The 25068-nt window shown below is 44.8% G+C and overlaps 1 protein-coding gene and 1 non-coding gene across 4 annotated transcripts in view; both read right to left on the bottom strand.

Moving 5' to 3' along the window:
- The window catches only part of arhgap9 (Rho GTPase activating protein 9), a 34326-nt gene extending 9301 nt beyond the window's left edge, over positions 1–25025 (bottom strand). For 2 of the 3 annotated variants that reach the window (XM_084463834.1, XM_084463832.1), the window contains exons 1-17: positions 24820–25025; positions 24644–24718; positions 16115–16518; positions 15679–15877; positions 14867–15237; positions 12158–12412; positions 11630–11719; positions 8591–8668; positions 6936–7088; positions 6515–6613; positions 5898–5959; positions 5499–5586; positions 4474–4569; positions 4148–4246; positions 3767–3875; positions 2986–3105; positions 1691–1789 (exon numbers count right to left, since the gene is read on the bottom strand). In XM_084463834.1, the coding sequence (XP_084319960.1) occupies positions 1691–1789; positions 2986–3105; positions 3767–3875; positions 4148–4246; positions 4474–4569; positions 5499–5586; positions 5898–5959; positions 6515–6613; positions 6936–7088; positions 8591–8668; positions 11630–11719; positions 12158–12412; positions 14867–15237; positions 15679–15877; positions 16115–16342 (2146 nt within the window). In that variant the 5' untranslated portion in view covers positions 16343–16518; positions 24644–24718; positions 24820–25025. The remainder of the gene's footprint in view (positions 1–1690; positions 1790–2985; positions 3106–3766; positions 3876–4147; positions 4247–4473; positions 4570–5498; positions 5587–5897; positions 5960–6514; positions 6614–6935; positions 7089–8590; positions 8669–11629; positions 11720–12157; positions 12413–14866; positions 15238–15678; positions 15878–16114; positions 16519–24643; positions 24719–24819) is intronic. The other variant, XM_084463833.1, reaches the window with a different exon arrangement.
- Positions 11195–11267, bottom strand: AC3HAE_009727 (transfer RNA threonine (anticodon UGU)). The gene has a single exon. It is a non-coding gene; the product is annotated as a tRNA-Thr (tRNA).
- Positions 25026–25068: the final 43 nt, after the last annotated feature.

The raw sequence follows: 25068 nt of genomic DNA on the forward strand, positions 1-25068 counted from the left end.
GGTCAGAGGGGGAGGAGTAGATTAGTGAGTAAGGAGGATTAAGAAGTGTTTCCATGAACAAGCAAACTGACAAAGGTTTGTTTACATATTTGTCACGCGACGCTAATTGGCCCATAATCCCAGAGGTGTAATAGTAGGATCGACAACAGGTGTAGCTCATTATGGTTAATTATGGGTCTGTGCCCCTAATTAAGATCTTGAGATACACCTGTGTCTTTGCCCCGACTATCACACCTCTTTGATAAAGGCCTATTGTGGTTTCACCATCATATTGGTCTAAACAGCTTTGAACTTGTAAACAGAAGCAACGAAATAAACTAACAATAATTTCCAAAATATATACAATACAATGCAATGGACCCCACATGCAGAAAAAGGTGTGACTTATTAAACAGCGATATAAGATGCTACTTTTATGCAAAGTTAGTCAAATTAGCCTTCACACCCGGCGTAATTTGTTGTGACGTCCAAATTTTGAAGATATGCGGCTTCTTCTCGCCAGCGTCTCAGATGTGGAGAGTGTGGGAGAGAGTAGTAGCCTGTGTGGCTCATTACGTATTAAATGCAGTGGGTCGACGGCGGGGAGCTGCGTGTTAAATATCTATTCCCGGGCGTCAAAGAGTCAAACGAGGCCGCGGGATGTTTCCCACAATGCCGCCATGCCGGTGTCGTGCCAGAAGTTGATTTTTGCCAGAAACTGATTTCCGGTCCGCGGGAGCGCGCACGGTCTGTTAAAGTTGTGTTTCTGCCTCAAAATGGCTTGATATCACTCAGCAAAGTAATACTGACAAGATTTGATGTCAACCAGTGCTTGAATAATGTGTAAAGGGCCATTACAGGGCCATTACAATGTAAAAATCAGCGGACCGGAAATCAGTTTCTGGCAAAAATCAACTTCTGGCACGTCGTGCCAGAAGTTGATTTTTGCCAGAAACTGATTTCCGGTCCGCGGGAGCGCGCACTGTCTGTTTAAGTTGTGTTTCTGCCTCAAAATGGCTTGATATCACTCAGCAAAGTAATACTGACAAGATTTGATGTCAACCAGTGCTTGAATAATGTGTAAAGGGCCATTACAATGTAAAAATCAGCGGACCGGAAATCAGTTTCTGGCAAAAATCAACTTCTGGCACGACACCGGCACATCGGCGTAAGGTCCGTGGGCACGTTTTACGAATTCTTTGTGTTTAAGATGTCTGTCTGTCACAGCCCTAATTCAGGCAAACAACGGTTTTAAAAAAAGGTCCCGCCGGGGGGGGGAAAGTTAAAAAAAAAAAAAACACAAAAGAAAAACGTAAAAGAAAAGTTTCTAAACAGCTTTATTTTCTTCAATTCTCATCATGCGGGTTTCTCTGGCACCTGTCACGTCTCCTCCTCTCGTAAATATATAAATAAAGTGGATATTGTGCCCGAATTTACTTCAATATGGAAAGCCGATTCAGGGTTCGCGTCACGTGGCTGTCAGCCCGCGGCGCCAGAACCTGTCAGCGGTGGCGGAGCGCTCCTAACTAAACAAAAAAGAAAAGGCGTTTTTTTCCTTCCCTTTCTCCCTTCTGCGCTCCCTCCCCTTTAAAGCCGTTTGTTGTGGTTGCTGAGAGAGCGTCGCATGCGGAGCAGTGCGTAATAATAGTGTGTGGCCGTGTGTCGCCGATGAGCGTTAGCGGTTAGCCTTAGCCGGGCTGGGAGCTCGTACCTCTTCTCTCGACCGCCTCGGTGCACAGCCTGACGAAGCGAGGCACGGCGCTGCGCTCGCGCCCGCACAGCATCTCCAGGCCACAGCCGAACACCTGGTCTGCACACACGCGCACGCACACACACACACACACACACACACACACACACACACACACACACACACACACACACACACACACACACACACACACACACACACACACACACAAACACACATTATGATGATCGGTATTCATCGGTGCAAACATGGTGAGTCAGGCGTGCACCCACACACTTGTTGAAAGGTTGATACACACACACACACACACACACACACACACCAGGGTCAGACATGAACATGAGCTCAGGGGGTATTTTGCCAGATTTTCCTTTTTTAATTGGGTTGACTTTGGCTTTTAAATGCAACCTGTAAAATAAAGACCCCACTTCTGTATTTTCTGGAGTCCTTGATGGGCTGTCACGCAACATTTGATAAAAATTGCCCCGGAATGATTCAAAATGCCCTTAAATTGTATCACACAGGGGCAAAGAACTGAAAGTTTAAAAAAAGGGACACACACACAAACGCACACATTCACACACTGGAACATGGAAAAATACATCATGCGCACACACAGAAAAACACTTTACACAGACAGACAGACAGACACACACACACACGCACAGAGGTATAGCTATTGTAAAATGAGGCTTCCTCTAAGAAAAATCCCTTTTCATTTCAATTACGTTGCCTCGTTCCCCCGTTTCCCAGAAGAAAACTAGGCTTAACATTTGATGATGCAAGAGTGTCATCCACGTACAGTCTATACTACTGCCACTGCATTCTCTCTGTTAGCGCTTCACACAGTTCCAAACCAGTTGGAAAAAAAAACACAAAACTTTCTCTCTGCCTGCTTCGACTTCTCCGGGGATTGAAGCAATTATAAGCAGCTGAACCTCGACTCATCACCGTGTGCTTGCTGTTTTTCAGTGGTATCTGGTGGCTTGAATATACAGTATCTCCCTGCTATATACTTTTTCCAACAGTTTTGAAAACATGGAAAAAAGATGACCACAGCACGTGACAACACACACACACACACACACACACACACACACACACACACACACACACACACACACAGTATGTGTGGCCCCCATGCCTCGTATCAGAAAAGGGGGGGGGGGGGGGGGTGTTGAAACATACTTCTGTGTGTTCCATTACACTTCAAAACATTCAGGGTTGCACCGTGGCCAACACCAAAACGCCCTCTGCTCAGTAGCAGAGCTGCAGAATGGACGCTCTGCCCTCACCTTTTATGAGGCCCTTCTCCTGGAGCGCCTGCAGAGGGGGCCTCTTCAGGATCAGCTTCTTCAGACGGCTCCTCACGCGCTTCCGCTCCGTGTTCTCCAGGTTGGACACCGAGCGGGGCACTGCCGAGCGAAGACACAGGGGAGGAGGAGGAGGAGGAGGGAGAGGAGGGAGAGGAAGAGGAGGAGGAGGAGGAAGAGGGAGTGGAGGAGGAGGCGGGAGAGGAGGAGGAGGGAGAGGAGGTGGAGGAGGTGGAGGAGGTGGAGGGAGAGAAGGAGGATAACAAGGGAGAGGAGGAGGTGGAGGAGGAGGGAGAGTAGAAGGAAGGGGAGGGAGAGGAGGAGGGAGGGTAGGTGGAGGAGGAGGAGGAGGGAGAGGGGAAGGAGAAGGAGGGGAAGGAGGCGGTCAGTGCGCGTGGACCGATTCGAGAGGCCGTGGACGACAGAGAGAGGAGGAGGTGGGCGGAGACGGTGGTGACGATGCAGAGAGGGGGAGCGAGGGGTGCGCTGGCGGTGCTGACGGCGCAGAGGTGGCGGTGGAGGAAGTGGCCGGGTGAGGAGGCGGCGGGTGGGCTGGACGGAGGGTGAGCCCGGGCGGGACGGAACACGGGGGCAAAGAAACCCCCCCGGAGCAGGAGGGAGGACACGACGCATGGAGAGAGAGAGAGACTAACGAGACGGTGAAGATGAAGGGTAGATGTGTTGAGACAGAGGGAGTCTGGAGGAGGAGTCGGGACGAGGTGCAGGGCGCTGGGTGAGGTTCTGGGTGAGGGGGGGGACTCACCTGAGGTTCTGGTCCTGTCATCGTCCTCTCCGATGCGATCCAGCATCTCCAGGCTGCCCGCCCGTCTCTGGGAGTACAGGAGCACGTTGTCCAGAGGGTTCTCCCGTTCCTGGGACATGAGGAACCCGTTCCGCTCATTTAAAAAACATTATTTTTATACTATAACGTGGAGACACATACGCTGGATTTGATGCAATGTTTAAATGATAAATGCGTTTCTACTTGGTTGCATCAAGGGTTGAGGAGGACAGGGAGAGAGATCGACAGAGACACAAAGTGACGGAGAGACAAGAGCGTGAGAGAAAGAAAGAGACAGAGAACGAGAGAACGGGAGAGTGAGAGAGCGAGAGAGAGAGAGATCGAGAGAGATAGACCACGGACCAGCCTGTCAATAACACTCTGGATGGTGTCGAACCACTCTCTGACAAGAGAGTCCGTCTCCGACTGCAGAAGGAACTCGTTTCCTGTCACTGTTCTCAGCTGTAACACACACACACGCACACACACACACACACACACGCCACGTCATTTCACGCTTGTATCTACTGTGCTTTCACTAAATAATAATAATAAAATAAAAAAAATTAAAAATTAAATTTAAATACTCTTTCTTTAGGATTAGCTTGAATGGTTAGCGAATGGTTGTTTTAGATTCCAACGATGCACGTTCTAGTGGTTGTTTGTGGTTCTACCCCAGCGTTCCTCACCTTGAAGACGTTCTTCTTGCTGGACAGACAGTCAGCCCATTCGAGCTGTGCGCCTCTCAGATCCACACTGCTCTCTGGACGGCTGTTCCCTGGTTTCTAATGGTAACACACACACACATACACACACACATCTGTTATTATCTGTTAAATAAAGTGACGTTAATGATGTTATGTACGGTAACCTGGTGCCGCAGCAAATTTGCAACGGGCCAGAGTCTTTGTCTGTCCCAACTTGAACATAATCCAGGGTTCTCCCCGAAGCTCCCATCCAGTGCCACCATGCAACACCTCTAAACCTGGTGTTTTTTGTATTCATTTCCGAAACGGTTCAATTGGTTGAAACCTGTCTGATTTGAAATACGCTTCAAAAAAAAATAATAATAAGATGCAACGTCACGTCCGTGCTGTGTGGAGGAAGTCAGTGGCTCTCGGACCCGCTCTGGGTCTGAGAGTCAGACTCAGCTTCAGTGTGAGGGCCCTTTTTGGCCCCGTTCTGTGTTTGACATGATGGGTGGTACTGCTGCCTGGTTTTGGGGGCAGCCCTGGAAGAGAGAGAGACCCCGTGCTGGGCGGCGCCGGTGTGCTGCTCTTATTGAAGATATGACCCACTTAAGTTCCAATTATTACACACGGCTTTGAACGTTTTAATTATCATAAAATAAAAAAGAGGGTGCCGTTTGGATGGCATGGCGCGGCAGCACTAGCACTGTTCAAGAGCAGGCAAAGAAAAACACAGACACACTCTTGTGGATGACGGATCTGCACCAAAGGAAACCAAAAATAACATTGTGACGGGAAAATATTACCTACTTCCAAACCTTTAATTATTAGTAGGTAGAGGCTTTTGATATAGTTTTCCCTCGTAGTTGTTGGCCCAGGATCGTTCAGTTTCATAGGAAGCTCATGATCCCCACCAATCACCATTTAGAAAGTGTTACTGGCTTCTCTGGCAGAACCAATGCTACATGAGTACAGGGTACATCCACAGGGTGTATTGGTCACTGTAGTACAGGTTCAGGTCTCACCCAGCTGGAGGGAGTCTGGGATTTGGGGTCCTTGAAGAAAACCAGACTGTTCCCCACCAACACCACCCATGACTGGTTCCAGTTTTTCCTTTAACACACACACACACACACACACACGGGGGCAAGTACACGCACGCACACACACACACACACACACACACACACACACACACACACACACACACACACACACACACACACACACACACACACACACACACACACACACACACACACACACACACACACACACACACACACACACACACACACACATACACACACACGCACAGAAATTTGTACAAGCCGTCATATTGACATAGCGTTATCTGCTTCTATCTTGTTATGACTCCTGTTATGACTAACAACAACATGTGTTTTGTTTTGTCTTGATCATACCTCAGCTTCCTGCCTCCTTCTGAAATCTTGGTCTTGTTCAGGAGACCAGCCTTCTCCAGCTCCTGTGGAGACACACACACACACACACACACACACACACACACAAACATTTCTTTCAGTTTAGCCTTAACCTAGACATATTTATATCCACCCAAAAGTAATGTTAACACACGTAGTGAAAAATGTGTACTAAGGTAATACTATATGTCATATCAATATAGATATAACATATACAATCTAAACCCATGAAAAGGGAAAAGGACCCCTCTGTATGAAACGCAAGGGACTTTGGAGAGAAGCTCAATTCTTCTCTGGAAATGATTTGAAATGAACAGCGAACGGGGTATTGTTGTTGACTGATTGATCAATGGTGAGCAAGGGTCTGTAAAGTCTAGAACTATTCCATAACTGCATTAAGAGTTCAAAATGAACCATGCACATTGTTACCTGCCAGAGTGGAACAAATCTAGCGGCTCAAACTATTGTAACGAGTCGCCCTGCATTATTTTACCGGGCCAGACGTCCAAAGGCTCCACCAGTGGCTGCTGGCGGGCGCTGGTGTTGCGCCCTGACGGGATGCTCGTCCTAGAGGCTTAAGCCGTGTTGTGTTGACTTACGGGCTTGCCGCCGTCGCTATCTGGCGAGCTGTCGGGCGATGGAGGCTCAACTATGATGTTGGTCACATTGTAGGAGTAATCTCTGCTTTGCTGGGACAGCTGCAAAGAGAGGCAGATGGTCACTGTGTGTCTGTGCGTGTGCGTGTGCGTGTGTGTGTGTGTGTGTGTGTGTGTATGTATGTATGTGTTTAGGTATAACATCTTGATGTTCATGTAATAGAGCAGTATTTCCAATGTGTGTGTGAGTGTGTGAGGGGGTGGGGTGGGGGGCTAGGTGGGGTGCTTGTTAAGGGGTGTGTGTGTGTGTGTGTGTGTGTGTGTGTGCGTGTGTGTGTAAGTGGACGATGGTGTTCAGCGTTAGTCTCTCCGTGTGTGTACAGAGATGGTCATGCACACAGAAACATGCACACAGTGGCTATACCTGGATGCTTCCGGTGTCTACCTGGCCGTTCTCTCGGAGCACCAGGGACTGGGAGTGGGGCAGGTGCATGGGGGAGGAGTCAGGGCTGAGGGCGTCGCCCTTGCCAAACGTCGACATGGTCAGCGTATCAGAGGACACGGCGTGCTGCATGCTCTTGGAGGGGAGCGAGGTCAAGAGGTCAGGGAGGGAGGGAACGAAAGAGGCATGCAGTGAACTGTTGTTGATGGGTTTTTTTTAGATCGGAGCCTGTGTGCCTGCAATCTGTTCCCCATCATACGCCACATTGTGGAGCGCACCGTGATAAATATGCAAAACAGCGTTGAAATAATAATGATACATTTCTTACTCTGCATGGTGCGATCACAATCTGCTCAGGAAGCTGGGTTTAATTAATATTTTGTTTTGGTACAACAGACAGGATTCAGTGGTAGATAATGACACAAAAACACATTCCCTGCTGTTCTGCTTTTTCAGCTTCTGTTTCTCCCTTTTTAGTTGTTTGGATGAGCTTGCTCACTCACGCTCGCTCACGCTCTCTCTGTCTCTCTGTGTCTCTCTCTCTCTCTCTCTCCCTCCCTCTCTCTCTGTGTTTACACACAGATGGAGGGCAGAGGAGGGCTATGGCTCAGGGGATTACAGTACAAAATGTGCCAGGGCCATGGAGGGGAACCCCGGTTGTAACATTAGCAGTACATGAGAACGGAGGGTATGAACTACAGTGCATCCATAGAGGCATTCGTTCTGCACCATGTCTGTCAGATTAGTTATGCAATACAATCCATGTGGTAATGTATACTATAACTAGAAATGTATAGATAAGCTAGCCATAATAAAGCACATTTCCCAATCCACATAACCCAGTTCCAACAAAACAACAAACACCCCTCCTAATGTTTGCCATCTCTCCGTGCAAGGACGGATTAGCATGAGGAGCCAGATCGGCTCATTTGCTAAGAGGAGACCTTTAAAGGGCTTTCATTCAGGCACACCCACAACCTGCTGTGATGCAACATGTTGCACTGAGAAGTGCTTGTGTAGCCGCTTCTTTTTTTACACACCATGAGTCGCGATATTTCACCACCTCTATGTGCATAATATGCTGATTTATGGGATATAAAAGTGCAGAGCTCTGCTTTGCGTTAATGTCATCTACAGTGATACAGTAAGGATGCAGACTTTGCTAATCACACTGCTTGATTTTGTGGAGTTCATTGATTTTCAAAGGGAACTTTTGCCTTCATTTCTTTGGGTGTATTTAAGCTATAATATGCATAGTATGCATGTACGGAAAACCAAGTTGTGTTGGGCTTTTTAATCCCAGTCAAGTCCCAGTTCTACTGAACCCTTCTCAGGTAGGTGGCAGAGACTTATGGGTAGGAAAGTACCAAGCACGTGTCTGAAAACCCAGAGTGGAGGCTAGTGTGCCGATGAATGAATGAATGAATCAAATCACCAGCGCTCCAGGAGCTCCCAGCTGACAGACGCAACGCTGATCACCTCGTGCAGGCAGAAGAATAATGGGAAAATGAATGGAAATGGGAATAATGTGATAATGGATGTGGTGTCTGTTCCACTTGTTAGTTGGAGATTCAAGGTGACATGCATGCAGCAGAGGTCCCAGGGCGGGGGGGGGGGAAGACTTATGGCAGACTCACAGAGATATTCACCTGTTTCCTGTGCACAGCTCCGTGAGCGCTCCTCTGATGGCTCCTGTAGACCGGATCCGGAGACGGCTACGGAATGAGGGAGAGAGAGGGGGAGAGTGACAGAGAGAGGCAGGGAGAGAGAGAGGGAGAGAGGCAAAGAGAGACAGGGAGAGAGGGAGAGAGAGAGAGAGACAGAGAGAGAGAGAGACAGAGAGAAAGAGAGAGAGAGAGACAGAGAGAGAGAGAGAGAGAGAGAGAGAGAGAGAGAGAGACAGACAGAGAGACAGACAGAGAGAAGCAAAATTTTATTTCTGCTAAAGTTAAGTAGATCAAGCCAAACAGGAAATGTAGACAAAATAAATAATTTGGAGGGAAGACAGGTTTGGCGTGTGTAGGTCAGGGAAAGTATCTCAGATAAATTATTCATAAAAAAGAACACCAATGTCATGCCAAGATCTATTGACGTTAACTTTAGTCCTAACAACAAAGTCAACTAGGAAGAATAAAGGTGATACACTTTTTCAAAGAAAAACAGGATGTTAGTCAAAGTCAAAGACAAAGTGAACTTTATTGTCAGACCGACCGTGCAACAACAACATAGAGAACCAAAATTACGTTTCCCCATCCTACAAATGTGCTCTAAAAATATTTACCAAACAACATATAACATAATAGTGCAAAAAGAGAACAACAAACATATTACGTGACATAATTATGAGTAACAATGTAATAATGTAGAGGATCATGTTGGGTTGGCCCCTGTGTGGACGCGTGTGCGTGTTGGTTGCACTGAGCCACTATGCCCCTGTGTGGGTAATCGGCGCTAGTGAAAGAGGAAGCAGTGAAGTATTTCAGAAAATAACACAAAAATGCGCTCACAGAGGAAGTCAATGTACGACAAATTCAAGTAGTCTGCCCAACTGTTCCCCACTATTGCTCCAGACAACCGGCATAGCCTTGATTATCTTAGCTATGCTCTATCTGCCGTTGTGGAGCATATAAAGTAGGTCATAAGCTCAAAGACATATCACTTCCATGTGAGGATGATAAAACGCCTGACACTCTGACACCGACACAAGTTCAAACAAAGCCTGTTTGCTTAGCGATGCCAATGGCTGAAAAGAAAAGGTGAACTTACAGTGGTGATGCTCATTGCCACCCAATGAAAGGATCCCGGTCAACTCACACTTGCTCTTCGCCTCACCTGTCGAGTGTAAGCCTGTGGTCCTTTGCCTCTGAACCTAACACCATGTAAAGCGCTTTTTTTCTCACACTGGCTAGGTGGTGACTTCCCCCTTCTGCATGGAAACTGCTATCAGTCACTAGCATCATTATCTCACTGAGCTGTACCAGGAAATCGTGCACTACACAAGTTGTGCAATATCACGGTGGTAAGAGTTATCCAACTGTTGCTGTCTCTATGGGCATACCTAGTGACATGACAATGACGATCAATCAAGTTCCTACAGAAAATGTGAAACTATATAAGTATATCTTCTTGAGATTTCATTTTCATACAATAGCTATACCTCTGTGCGTGTTTGTCTGTCTGTGTAATGTTCTTTTCTGTGTGTGTGTGTGTGTGTGTGTGTGTGTTGCCTCACATCAGCTATTATTATCAAGCATTTCTTCAGTGCTAAATATGAAAAAGTATTGATGCAATACAACAGCTTCCATTACATAGAGAAGTGATGATATCAGGTTAGAAACTGCCATCATATCCAGAACATTAAGAAATACTACACCTGCTTAAACTGTAGATTGCAATAGATTGAACCGTAAAGTCAAAGATACAGAAGAATAACATGGGGGAAAGGTCAACAATTAAATGACCTATAGATGGTAGGTCTAGAGCATCATTGTTCCTACGTAGGGATCCAAGGCCAGGCTGAGGCTCTGATTGAATGGTTTGACTTGAGCCATGGTTAGTCAGGGGGCTTAAAGAGGTAGCTGCCTCTGAGGCTCTATAGCAGATGGCCGTGACGGCGATGACCTACTGATCGTCTGAGGCAGATCAGCAGATATTACCTGCCTTCCCCTCTTGGATTAGGACACAAATCTATTAAAGGCAACCTTTCACTGAAAGGTGAGGGAGTGACGTTGACTACTTGGTCGGCAAGAGAGATGAAGATACTGTGTGAGTTTGTGTGGGTGTTTTTTTTTTGTGCGTTTACGTGTGTGTCTTTGTGTTTTAGTGTGTGTGTGTGTGTGTGTGTGTGTGTGTGTGTGTGTGTGTGTGTGTGTGTGTGTGTTTGTGCAAAGAAATGACAGTCACATATGACAGACGTCTCTCAAAAAAGATCTTAAATCCCCTAAAGTTATTACAGTGAAAGGCAAGGGGAACTGTCTGGTAACACAGTTCCTTCTTTGGGTTCTCAAGAACTGGTGGATTAATTGTTTCACAAAACACAGTATTTTGAATCTCTGGTAGCTTATTGCATTAGTCATGATGACAACGATATGAGAAGAACTGTATTTTAGTAATGTAATTAAATAGTGGTTATTTTAGCCAGTTGGGATTTTTTTGTCATTGCGGCATTTCCCCATTTATGCAATTGATACTGGTAAAATGAGACTATTAATATTTCTAAATGGGAACATAAACATAAATTCAGGCCTCAGCGAGAATTGAACTCGCGACCCCTGGTTTACAAGACCAGTGCTCTAACCACTGAGCTATGAAGCCCCCGGAATGGTGCTCTTTTTGTGCTAGATCTTATTTCATCCCTCATCATCATAGTTGCACTCTGATGGGGCCTTGCATGTCTTTAACTAACAACTTGAACATGCCGCAAATTGCCTTCAACAACAGGTAAATAGCTAACCATTATCAGCAATAATAATCATTTTAGTGACTCTAATGCATTACAATGCTTCAATGCTTAATCTATGCTTACTTCAGCTTAAACAGATTATCCACAGACTCGCCACAGGATACAATTTGGAATTTGATATAATTAAATTTATATCAGATTTTGATGGCTAGCAATCGTTGGATTCAGTTAAGACATGCCATTAAATGCAACAACATAAGCATTAGGCCCATACCTTGTTCACAGTGCCATTGGTGGTCCCCGAGAGCGGTAGGGACAGATGGCTGGTGTGCCTGGGTGACGTCTGGGGCTGTGTATGACTTAGCTGGCAGAGACAACGGCAAGCACAGATTGTCAGACAAATGGTTACATTCAGCATTTAGCAGTCATCTGTAAATGTATTGACTTAGGATGAGCAGATAGTGCTCTCATAATGTGAGCATGCTATTTGTAAGTCCAGCGATAAACATTCAAGGTTGTTTTTTTCTATACATTTTAATACATTTAATACATTTTGAGTCCATATCCAGCTCTAAACTAATTATAAATATTTAAATCACAACATATCAAGGGAGTATAATTGACTCTGATACTCTGATTGATACACCACCTGTCTCCAACTAATACAACATATTAACAGGAGAGGGAAAGTCATTTGTGCTTTTCATAAAACACTCTGATTCAAGTGCAGCCATTGAAACACTGCCCCCTGGGTGTCAGACCGGGTAAGTGCAAGCTGTTTGCGGCGCAAGAACCCGGTCACCTGGTTGGTGCTCCCTGCGCGGGCTCGCCGCGGCGGCTTCCAGGACCTCTCCTTAGTGACGCTGTTGACATAGTAGCACCTCCCGCTGGCCGGCTCCGAGTACTGCTCCCACAGGTCCAGCACCTGCACCGGCTGCTCTCCGGGCGCCGGGCTGGGCGGCTCGGCCTTCGATGGGGACGCCGAAGAGGTCTGGGTGTCGCTGTAGAGAGGGGAGTTCTGCCAGGACAGCTGAGGGACGTAGGACTCTGTCGGGACCTGCATCACATGGTGGTGGTGGTAGGGGTGGTAGGGGGGGGAGGGGGGGAGTAAGAAAGGAAGGAAGGAAGGAAAGTTTGGTCATTGAAGTAGGAACACAAGCACAGCTGGCATAGCTTTTTTTTTTTTTTTTTTTTACAATTGTACAATGTTGCGTGAGTTAATGTGCGTGTGTAACAGTAAGACCCAAATGATATACACAGTGGTATACATAATGCCTATGTGTGGACAGGTATTGACTTTGAATCATCCAAAACACACAAAAAAAAAAAAAGGAAAAGGAAAAACACAGATATTAATAATGTAACACACAACCTCAAAAATAACCCACTATAGCATACCATGGTCACTCAGCCTTTAAGGATTAAGCAGCAGCTTATAGGAACGCCAGTTCTGGGGCAGAGCGAGGAAAAGATATACAACAATTGTGGGGGAAGGCGTGCGACGATTACTTTTCCTGAAAGACTTATTTGAATGGATCTACATATGGAAACGATGAGAATGTTCTGTAAAGGGGACATGGCTGTAACATAACTTACAGAGAATGATTGACCGCCCTGTCTGGCTGATCCCGGTTACATAACACACACGCTCAGATGATAACCGAAGAATTGCATGCTTTTTCTGTGTGCATGTGTGTGTGTGAGTGTGTGTGTGTGTTGCAGGCAAAGATTAATGTGATTAATGACGGTGTACTCTAGAGGGCAGTGTTTGAAATGCATATTATAAATACTACGTATGTAGTATACTGCATAAGTAATGTGGATTTGGACTACAATTACACTTTGGATGTTCATTTTGAATTGTATTATAATATAGAAATCCCCAATCCCTCTCACAGTTTGAAATTCAAGAACATGGGAGGACATATATAGTATATGTCACACTGCCCTCGTTTGAAATGAATCACAATAGAATGCATTCAAACTGACCCAAGAGTCACGCAATTGTACTCTATTTGAGTACCATGCAATCTGCTACATGTACATGTTTTACTGACCACTGTGAGAGGGAGAGGAGGAAAAAAAGAAAGAGTTTAACGGGGTAAAGGGCTCGTGATCTGGATGTTGTTGCAATAATCCTGCTTACTGGGCTTAGATTAGAACAGAGAAGTCACCAGCAAGAAAAAAATATTAATATAAAGACATTAGAATATTTTCACAGACGACGTCATAGCTGTTTGAAGCTAAGGTGGTATTGGAATTCATACATAACTCTACAACAGCTGGATAGCCCAGAGTTAAATATAACAATTGTTGCTTTCAGTGTCCATGTTGAATTGCGTGGAGATTACAAACTTACAAACGACTTCTGACGTGGTGCTAGTATCGAATGACGTCCGGACAATGTCCCATTAATTGTTTTCCCACCCCTGGGGGTGGGGGAGGATTGGTGGCGTAAGATTATCAAAGTAGATCAGAGTTGAACTGACTGCAGCCCACGCCACCCTAGATGTGTCTCTGAATAGAAAAGTGTCTACTAGGATGCCCAACACAAGCCACTAGAATGTGTTGAATCATTATTCATTATTAAGTTATAATAAAGTGATAATTGACAGCGCGTATGTTTTGAAGAACACACGTTCGGCCTTTGGTCTCTGTATGGTTACGACCAGATTTATCTACAAGTCAATGAGGAAACACGTTCCATATAGATCTGGAAACGGCATGCGTCTCATAAACATATGCATAAGTCAAGTGCATTCGTGAAAGTGAGAGTCTGCCATTAATATCACATGCAAGTATAAGAATCAAAGTACTTGATATAAAATATACTTACTTATGTGTCCATTAAACATACTAGTTCCTCATCCTATCCTGAGGTTCTGCATGAAGGATACATTCCATCTATGCTGATGAACCAGTTGGTTTAGATACTGTGTTGGTGATCCTGTTTGGGCTGGCCTCATTATTTCCTCATCTTAATCTTCAACTTTACCAGCTGAGCGTTTGAATCTGTATCATATGATACAGAATAATAATACTATGCATACAATACAGAATACTCTTGAGCCCGAATACTCCTTCCACTTAATTCTGAAACTACTTAAACCACACATTCATTTAAAGAAATATGAATATGAACAAATGAACATTACATATGGCGGTAGCAGCCCCCCTGACCTAATTTCAGTATGCAAAGTTCACATAAGGATGTGATGATGATCTGCCCTGGAAACCAACACACAGTGAAGCGCCATGTACTGTTTGTATATATTTGGATACAAAGCTTGTTAAAGAACACTTTAGTTCATTTTTTTTTTATCTCAGCTACACTTTGGAAAAAGCAATGTAAGGCATCAGGTTGACCTCTGGTTACTTGTGCTGGCCGCTATCTACAATAGATAACCCTATAAAATAAATAAAATAACAAATTGATCGAAATCGATTGAGGTGAAAACACGCCCCCATTGCCGTGCAGACAGTCTATTTTTTGATGTGCGGCGCCACCCACCTGCAGGTGGTTGTTACTGCGGGACAGCTCGGCCATGTCCCACTGGCTGCACGACTTCTTGGGGACCCTGGGGCTGCCGTGGAAACCGAAGCCCCCGCCCACCTCGTCGTACGGGTTCTCGGGCAGGTTGCTGGAGCTCTGGCTCCGGGTGATGGTGGGAGGCACCCTGGGGAGAGAGGGCTGGCGGCCCCCTGGGGAGCCCCGGGGCCCGCCGCCCGGCACCCTGAGGTAGCCCGGCGATGCGGCGGCGTGGGAGCCGGAGAGCGGGAGCGTGGGGAAGCGAGGGGCGGCCTGGCCGGCGGAGCGCTCCGACCCTTTGAAGGCACTGCTGGAGTTGAGGTTCTCCATGGAGCGGCAGAAGGGTTTGTTCACTGCGGGGAAGGGAAAGCCTCTGAATAAATGAAGAGTTGAGCCACGGGTCAGCCCGGGAGAAGTGCTTTTAATGCACAGCGCGTCTCGCTGCATGCCGTGAACTCAAACAAAATGGTGATTTGTGGTTTGATTACGTTCAACGGTCATCAAAGTAAAATCTAAGTATTAAATGTGAATATTGTGTTAATGCATATTATACCATGGCTAGTTCCAACCGAGCCACCTGATTGGTCAACAAGGAGGTGAGCTTAAGGATGTGAACAAATGAGCAGGACAGCACACCTAGCCGTGCTCGATGCTACTCATTCATTGACTTGGAGCATAAGTACTTTAATACTACTTTACTAGTAATACAAATACAATTTGCTTATCAGAGTTCACAGGAACACAATCATATAACAACAAAAAGACGTTCCTTTAGTCAGAGAATGGCCGTTCACCTTGGTACTTGTCGTTGTACTGTGCCTGCGTGGGGCTGAGGGTGAGCGACACCCTGGGGTGGCTGCTGAGCTCGCCGCCCAGGGAGGTGGTCATGAACAGGCGCTGCGGCGAGGGCATGGGGGCGATGGGCACCTCCGTCACGTAGGTGGCGGGGACGTAGAGCGGCTTGGCCTTGCTGGCTGCGCCGATCCTCCTCACCTGGGGGCGGAGGCGGAGGCACAGGGAGTGATCCAGCAGCCCGTGATATGGCTTCAGGAGACAGGCAGGTACTGGTCTAGGGTCGACTAACACCATGACGACCGATGAGAAATACGACAAACTCATTATGATAAAAGGAACAAACGTAAATCCTGAGTCGTGGGCATCTCTTTGGAAAAACAAACAAGCTACAGCGTAAGAAGAACGTGTATAAAAAAAAACCCGCCGATTCCCAACCTGCCACCAGTCGGCGTTGGTCTTCTTCAGCAGGATGAAGCGCTCGCCTTCCCGGATGCAGACCTGGCGTCCGTCGGCGCTGCGGTAGTTATAGTCATACTGGGCCTCCAGCACCACGGTGCCGCTGGGCACGCCGCACACGGCCACGCCCCTGTTGGCCACCGCCGGCGCCGCGCCGGCGCCCGCCGGCTGGTGGCTGAAGGAGCGGCGCCAGGAGCCCGACAGCATGGTGACCTCTCTGCGTTACGCGGGCCTCAGCAGCACAGCTGTTTGATGATGACGTGATGATGATGATGATGATGATGATGATGATGATGATGATGACAGAGGCGGTGTTGGCTGTGTTCTCCGTTGTCTGGTGGAAATGGGGCACCTGTAAATGGAGCCAGGGCCAGCGCCATGTTCTGAGCGAGATGGAGACAGACAGACAGACAGAGAGATTGACAGACAGACACAGACAGGGAGAGAGAGTTAGTGACATAAAAATACAAAACAAAAAACCTGCACTGTAGACCGCGAAAAGAAACAGAAAGTCAAATAACAGCAACAGTGAAATGAAAAAGAACATACTGATAATAAATTAAAGAGCCCGAGTCACCAGGAGAGACACCAAACTGCACTGGTGGGGAAGACGATGGCAATGTAAATAATCTCGGTAAAAATCTTCAATCTTCAAACCGTCTTTCTTCTCAAACTTTATCCTCTTGTTACTCAATAACATTTAGAAGTCATGTTCTGGTGAATTAAAATGTTATGGGAAATAAAAGTCCCAGGGCGTCGGGGTTGGCAGATGGCTAGAGAAACACTTTCTCTTGAACACCAACTCATTTAGCAAAGTCAACATGGGCTATGCAGAACACGTGTCAGCTACTTAACCTACAACAGCAGCAGTGTTTCCACAAAGGCACTGTTGTCATGACATAATTATGGTCAAACTAAGCTCAACGTGATTTCTGGGACACCAAATGAGGCCGGCCACTCTAAATAGACTCCATTAATATCTTTTTTTTTTTCTCTCCTTATAATAATGACACTATTTGTGTCATTATTAGAAGGAGAAACAAGGTGCCTATTACAATAAACTGAATTTATTCTACTTTTTAGAAGACTTTGAGTTAATTGCATGAGCCTTGTGAGACCATCCTGATCCCATGAGTTCACGTTCAGTTCCTCTCTGCAGATCAGTCTGGTCTCAAGCATCTGAAAGCATGACTCAGAGGTGAAAAAAATTGGACCAATCAGCGCTAAGGAAAGAGAGTTTCACTGGAATCTGCGAGTGCAAAAAGAGCAAGAGTTCACTCTAGTATTTAATCAGATTGGCTGGAGGGTCTTTTCAACATGATCAGGTATTGCCATAGGTGTAAATCAATGGCTGCAAGTACCTAGCTAAGGCAAGACTTACATTCATTGCGAAACTAAACCTCGAAGCTCTGGATGGTCTCACAGGACATTTTATGCCATTAATGAGCAAGTAGGAGTATAGGCATCTTTACACAAGGATGCCTACAGGTCGTACAATTCAGAAGGTGAAATATTTCCCAACTTCCAATCATAAGAAAATATTTTTCAAACTGACGAAATGATTCCTTCTTTTGCAATTCCCATAAATGTATATTACCGACGTGTTATATTTAATAAGACTGTGTCTTCAAGAGGTAAGGACTGTAACACACCTGGTGAGTTGACAGAACCATAAGCCGATACCCTGTTCTCCATAGCCACCCGCTCCTTACATAAGAGAGAATACAACTGGTTCTGCCAGACACATGGCAACAGGGGCTCATTTTGCATAAGTACACACAGACACACACACAGACATCCCAAGGTGCATAGCAACAGTGCCTCAGTGGTAGCTGGGGAAGGGCGGGGGACGGGGTTAGTGGCTGATAGTTAAAGAGTGACCGGGGCAGAACAGATACTGGTTGGTCAGACACACTCGTCTCGAAGAGGCAGGCGGACAGACAGGGGGGACCGGGCAGACAGGCTGGCAGAGAGAAGGGCCGACCCGTTGAATATCGCTAATCTCACTGTACTTTATTCCCATGCCTGCAGAGAAGTGAGAATCATTGTGAATCACGTCGCACCAGCATATGGGTGGCCACTGCCTACGTACAGGCACAACGGGGTTAGCAGCATGAGCTTTGAAATGCCCCCCATTTAGGGGCGGCTTGTGGCTCAACCCAATATTACACTAACCATGTAGGCAACCCAGGTTTGACACATGACATTCAATCTCTTATTCAACCCACTTTCCTGTCCTGTCCATAAAAGCAGTAAAGGTTCAAAACATTTGAAAAAAAATAAAATACCCCCAAATACAGTCAGGATACATGAAAATAGCATAAGAAAAATTGAATGTCCAGTTGCTCTGCAAACAAAGCAGGGGTGTATTGGCCAGATCAGAAGCTTTGCTACAGTTTTGTAAATCCCTTTGATTACCAAAAAAATACCATTTCTTGTGATGTCTTCTGACCTTTTGTGAAATGGTGATGTGTGTAGTAGACGTGTTGCGGCTTTATGGCACATTGAATAATGAATCATTGTGTTCAATAGACCTTTTGTTTCATTAGATATTTTCCTAATGACACATGATAATTCTAGATTGATTCGTCTTTCAAATTGTGTCTTTCAACGATATCAAGAAAGGACGGAAGAATAGAAAGAATTAAAAAACAAGGACAGAGCATAGCAAACAGGAAACCACAAGAGTGCATCATAACAACCCAGCCAACCATTTCCTTTCCATCTCACTATCTCCTTTTATTTTGCCTTTCTGGTACACCATAATTAAGTCAATTTGTGTTAGTAGGTATCTTTGAGATTAATAAAGAACACCTTATCTTATCTGATTTGCTGCTGGAAAACCTACAATGGCATCCTGTCATGCAGGAGTCAGAATTGCATCAGAATTGAAAAAAGTGGATTGCTGCATGAGTATATTTGTATATTGTAGATATGACTTTAGGCAAGTGAGTCAATTGAAACATGAACAATAATTGTATGATTGCATGTATTCAGGTCAGATGGCACTTGGAAGGGCACAGGCGGTGATACACACACACACACACACACACACACACACACACACACACACACACACACGCACACACGCACACACACCCCCACACACACATACACACACACAGACAAAAACAAACAGCTATACACAAACAAACACACACACAAACACACACACGCAGAGAACCCAGATGGTGACAAAGAAATAGCCATCCTACTGCAACAGAGCCGTCATGTGTAACTGTGCCAAGAGACGACGAGTGCACGCAAGGCTGAAGTCTTTGAGTGTGGAGGTATGGTTGGGATATGGAATAACGCATTAATTTATCACAATGATCATCAATATCACATGATCCACAGTGGATAAAACTAAGGTGAATACATTGTATTGTTTAGGACATATCCTCCCATTCTGCACAGCATAAAGCGCTATCCAAGGACAACGCAAGAGGCACATAAATTCTATATTATAAACAACATATACCATTAACTAGTTTTGCCTCGTTTTACAGAGATAGGCAAACAACAGAAAAAAAGAGACAGAAGTAAAGAGAGATTATTATAAAGAGAGGCAGCGACAGAAGCAGATAGGAAGACAGATCAGAGACAGAGGAAGAGAGAAAGAGACTGCAACCAGCATGACTAGCGTCCTAGTTCATTGATGGTGCCTATTGATCAGTAGGCCTGCTCAGGCCAACAGATTACGTTCCATTGGTCATTACCGCAGAGCTAACAAACACAGGAGGTTACACATTAGCTCTAAACTGAACCCTTTTATATGCACACAAATGCATTACAAAGATTGCATCAATTAGTTGCAAGAGCCTTATATATGCAGAACAATACAGTGTATCCCATTTGTTTGTTCCTATCCCATAACTACATTATTCACCTAATCACAATAATGCATCTCAATATCCATATTTTGCAACAACAACACAATAGGTTGGATAAAGGAACACTTTAGTCAATATTTTTTGTCTGCCCTGCATTAAAAGCATCTAGGGGTCAATGTTGACATGGTGTGTTATGCATTTGTAGAGTGACAATAAAAATGATTAGTGACAACCATTAGGGAAATGCTGCACCCCCATTAGGGCAAATACATGCAAATCAGCAGAACATAACATACATGAATGCCACTGTGAGGGCAAAGTTTTTCATCACATATAGCGCAAGTGCTTAGACCCTCTTCACATTGGCATCATTGCAGGAAAAACGCAGCTGTTGCTCTTAACAATAATTATGGGTCTGCTCTTTTTATGTAGCAGGGCGCCGGTAACAGACTAAACTGTTGACGACAACACGCACATTGACCATGGACCATGTGCCCCCCCTGGTAGAAAACAATCGCAGACCAAGATCATTTGTGTTATGATTTCAATCAATTTGGTGGATTGATGCGCATAGTTTAACCTGGTATCAGAACGATATCTGAAACATCCGATATTTGGCAAGTATCGATTTATCTTTCTTCGTATGCTCAGTCCGTCCTGTGTTGTGTTTGACCTGCCGACCTGCAGATGATAAACTACTGCATTTTCATTCTTTAAACCTTGCAGTGATGGTACCACTTGGACATATCACGTATTGGACACAGCAGCATAAGGCTGGAATTATGTTTGAAGTTTGAAGTTGAAAGCCAATGCCAATGTCTTCAAAAAGTAGTCAAGGCAAGTATAAAGTGAAGGAGCTACTTCAAAGACTTTCACACTCCCACACGATACATCCCAAACTCATGCATATGTGCATTTACATATAAAAGACCTAAGGTTCTTTTAAATTGAAAAGACAAATTGGGAGCCAGCAGTAGGCTGCTTTAAGTGAGGACAGGATTTGTCAAAATAACATAAAAATGGCAAAAATATGACAAAAACAGATATACCTTTCATTAGTAAATAAAAGGCTTAAGAATTGAGTCCCACTCCCACATCAGCAGCAATTCAAAAGACAATGACACATTTATGATCGAGTCGCTTCTACATCTTCCACAAAAAGATGACTTGATTTTTCAACCCAAGTAAAGTTGAGACTGTGAAGCGGGTGGAATTTGAAATAGATACACTATCACTGCATGGCCGTGCAGATATTTGTGGTTATAGACGTGAGAGTGGCATAGATATGCATTATTGCATCATTAAATGATTCAAAAGAACCAAGGGCCTTTCATAATCTAGTGACAGGCTCTATTAAAGACACGTGATGGGTGGAGTGTAACAGCCAGCACTGGTCTCTCTCTCTCTCTCTGTCTCTGTATTAGACATATGCCTCAAGCCAAACCAGCCTTTCATCCTTCTATGCAATATTAATGAAGAGACTGGAGAGAGACACCGAAATAAACACAGATTCTGTGTGTGACATTTTGCTGTGTGTGTGTGTGTGTGTGTGTCTTTCTCTGTTGGTGTGTATGAAATGGTTGGTGAACTCCGTCCCCATTGGGTCAAGTAGAAAGCTTTGTATATTATAATTAAGCCATTGACAATGTTCATAACATTTCATGTAGCCCAGCATCATTTTAAGGAGAAATTGTTAAAGATTTCTCTAAAAATAACCACGGCGGAGCAAACCTGAATTTGCATTTAAAGACCTGAATTTCCGTTGTATGACACAGTACCTCCAATATACCAGTTTTACACTTCTTATTCATTGCAATGAAACACATTAGAAAGTGAATAAAAAATACGATGCCTTTAAAGGGTCATTATTTTCCATCCGAGGCAATGGAAGAAATCATACATTATTCAAATTAAACGATCAGCTAAAGTAGTGTTTTCCCATTTGAGGTGGCACTTTAATCTCAGTTGGTCTGCCTGCTGTGACAAAGCGATTGGCTGTGGTCACAATAAAAACAAGACACCATTGAGACAATAAACTAGACTCTGTCCTCGTCGCCGATAGACTGTGATGAAGGCTTGTTGCTGCTTGGTCTACAGGAGTGCTGGCTGTACATTGACGTTTCTAATGAAGAGCGCAGGATTGATCCGGTGGAGCGGGGAGAGTGAGCTGTCACAAACTATCAGGCCGCTCAAAGGGCCACAGTTCGCTGTGCATGCGAGTCAACAGCACTGCTGGGGAATGGTGAGGAGGATCCGAGTCTCCTGGGGCCAAATTCTACAGGCGAGGCAAAACCCACACACACGCAGCTTCACAGGACTACAAGGAAGATAGACTAGTCGCGCATAAAGGAAATTGAATTACAATAGTCAATGTTGTACATCAAAGGGCCATTACGTCTTTTATACACCATCCTGTTGCTTTCGAAGCAGTTACATTGTGAATGCCATTTAAAGTTGCATTTAATGCATTTAAATGCATTTAAAGTTATTTTGGGGCGAATAAATAATAAATATTGGCATATTATATGATATCACTAATTATATGTTACAACTAATATTTTACCATTCATTTCTAAAACATTGGCCCAATTGCCAGCAGCCAGGCTCAGCATGCTCATTATCATAAATTCAGGAATGACAGGTATGCAAAGATTCTATTATGCTCTTACAGACCATCTATTCAACATAAAATAGTGAGTGCAAATCAAAAGCAGTGTACAGTCCACCTCGCCTGACATTGCCAGACCAACCACTATTCTCACAGACTGTTGCCAGGCTACTGTTCAGCAACTCTTATGAATGTTCAGAAAAACTTTGTTAACTTCAGGCCAATCTTAGTTTTTGGTGTTTGAATACATGTTAAACTCTTGAAATATGCCAATAGACTTGGTAATGGATTTGAAGGGCAATGCAATGTCATGAAAGTATCAATTGCATTTTGTCTGTGGTCTGTGCAAGACAAAGCAGTCATCTTCAATGATACACATGTCTCTGTGGTCTGCTGTATTTACCCACCCACGAGAAGATTGCACACAAACACACACACACACACACACACACACACACACACACACACACACACACACACACACACACACACACACACACACACACACACACACACACACACACACACACACACACACACACACACACACACACACACACACACACACACACACACACACACAGCTGGCCCTACATCCCGTTTACACGGTATGAGTAGACCGCTATGAGTTAACTACACACTGGGCTCCACTGCACCAATCCAATCTCTCCATGACATGCCCACTGCATCAGTGTACAGGGCACAGTAGTAATCAGAGCTAACGCCAACGTTGTGCATGGTACATGGCACGTTTAATCAGGCAAGTTGCAACCGTCATCAGGGACTAATCTCTGAAAGCTGGGGTCAAATATGAGCGAGAGCAGGCAGGATTCACGGGGGGGAAATCTCTGGCTTTTCTAAGGCTTTAAGAAAGGTTATGAAACAGTGAAAAATGCAATGCCTACAATGTGTTTTATGATTATATTCAAATGAATGTTAAACACGCATGCAAGAGCAAATTGCATTCTAGAGAGACAGGCCATCGTTGCCCTGCTCTGTTCTGTAAAGTGAGTATTGTTCATTTCATACATTTCATTGTATGAAATGTCTGAGTCGTGAGATACGTTTGGGTGGAACGTTTCGATAAGCCACTACGCCACTATGGTACTGAGATATGTCAGTGGCGTGCATCATCACATATCTTATATGCTAAACAGGAAGCTCACAAGCCCACGCAGAGAAGAAAACCCACGTCCACAAAACCAAGGGTTACCGACATTATAGAAAAACGAGACACGAAGATAGTATTTCTCAAGAAACTGAAGAAAGTAGGCCTAGTCTCATCTAGCACGAGTCTAGTATGCTCTTTGTTGAGCGGTACCATTGATGTAGGCCTACAACTTTAGACATTTTGAAATTCAGCAAGCTCTTTGACATGCGATCTACAATCACCACTGAACAAAGCTCTAACCCTTAACCTTATATTTCTGATTCCTAGGGCTACTCTGCACTCTCTCCAGTTGTTGTTGTTGTTTTTAAACTAGGTTGTGCAGCAGCACTACAACTTATTTGGTAGCTACTCCAATTTGTATTGCAGAATATGCTTTGATTGTTCTCAGCCTCACTTGCGCGGATGGAAGCGTCTGCTCAATGACTAATGTCAACTGCGATGTGGTTTAAAAAAACAAAAAAAACAAGCAAGTGTTTGGAAGGCTCTGGGCTAAAGGCATCCATGGGCTGGAGACTTAAGCCTGTTCAGAACATACACTGCCTACATGCATGTAGACGCTGTGCATTACAAAATATGTATTACTACACTAGTAATAAGTGAATACGTTTAGTAGTGATACACGAATTAACCCGTTCGTAGTTGGATATGTTTTGAAAGTAATATATACATTTGTTTTATATTTCCGGACACAACATTGGGATGCTCGAAAGGGGCATATGCCTTGTTTATTAACTCTGATAAGGACCAAATCGATTTATAATCGTCTTACTGATATCTTTTGCACTCACTTGTCACCAGACATGTGCAGCATATTTATTTCCATTGTAAGTGGCATCAAACTAATACATTTGACGATTATCCTAAAGAAGTTAAAACAGGTAGAGGAGCGCGCTCACCTTTACATCAGGGTACAGCTGGTTACGAAGCGCGCGCACTGACAGCTCGTGCAGGACATCCGTGAAACGGCTGATCTGGAGAAGACACACAACCTCTATGTTTTCTGAAGAAATACCATTAACATGCACTTTTGTTTCCAAACAACAGGGTACTTAACTATTCCTGATGTACTTACACCACTTCGCTCTCCAAATTCTGCAGAAGCGTTTGTAAGCCACTAAATTAAAAAGCTTGCGCCTGCTCGAATTCAGTTGGTTTCAAATTGGTTGAAAGGTGCCATATGGTTGCATATTGGGCCAACCAGAGTCGAAGGCAATATCCACTAGGGTGCGCACAGTTATTGTAATAACGAGAACCAGGAGCATTGTGCTTCGTTTAATAGAATCGCAGGCGATCCACCCCGCCCGCCGCTGCTATACTGAAA

Source organism: Micromesistius poutassou (assembly GCF_964030765.1).
Source record: "Micromesistius poutassou genome assembly, chromosome: 2".
In the NCBI taxonomy this organism is placed as follows: domain Eukaryota; kingdom Metazoa; phylum Chordata; class Actinopteri; order Gadiformes; family Gadidae; genus Micromesistius; species Micromesistius poutassou.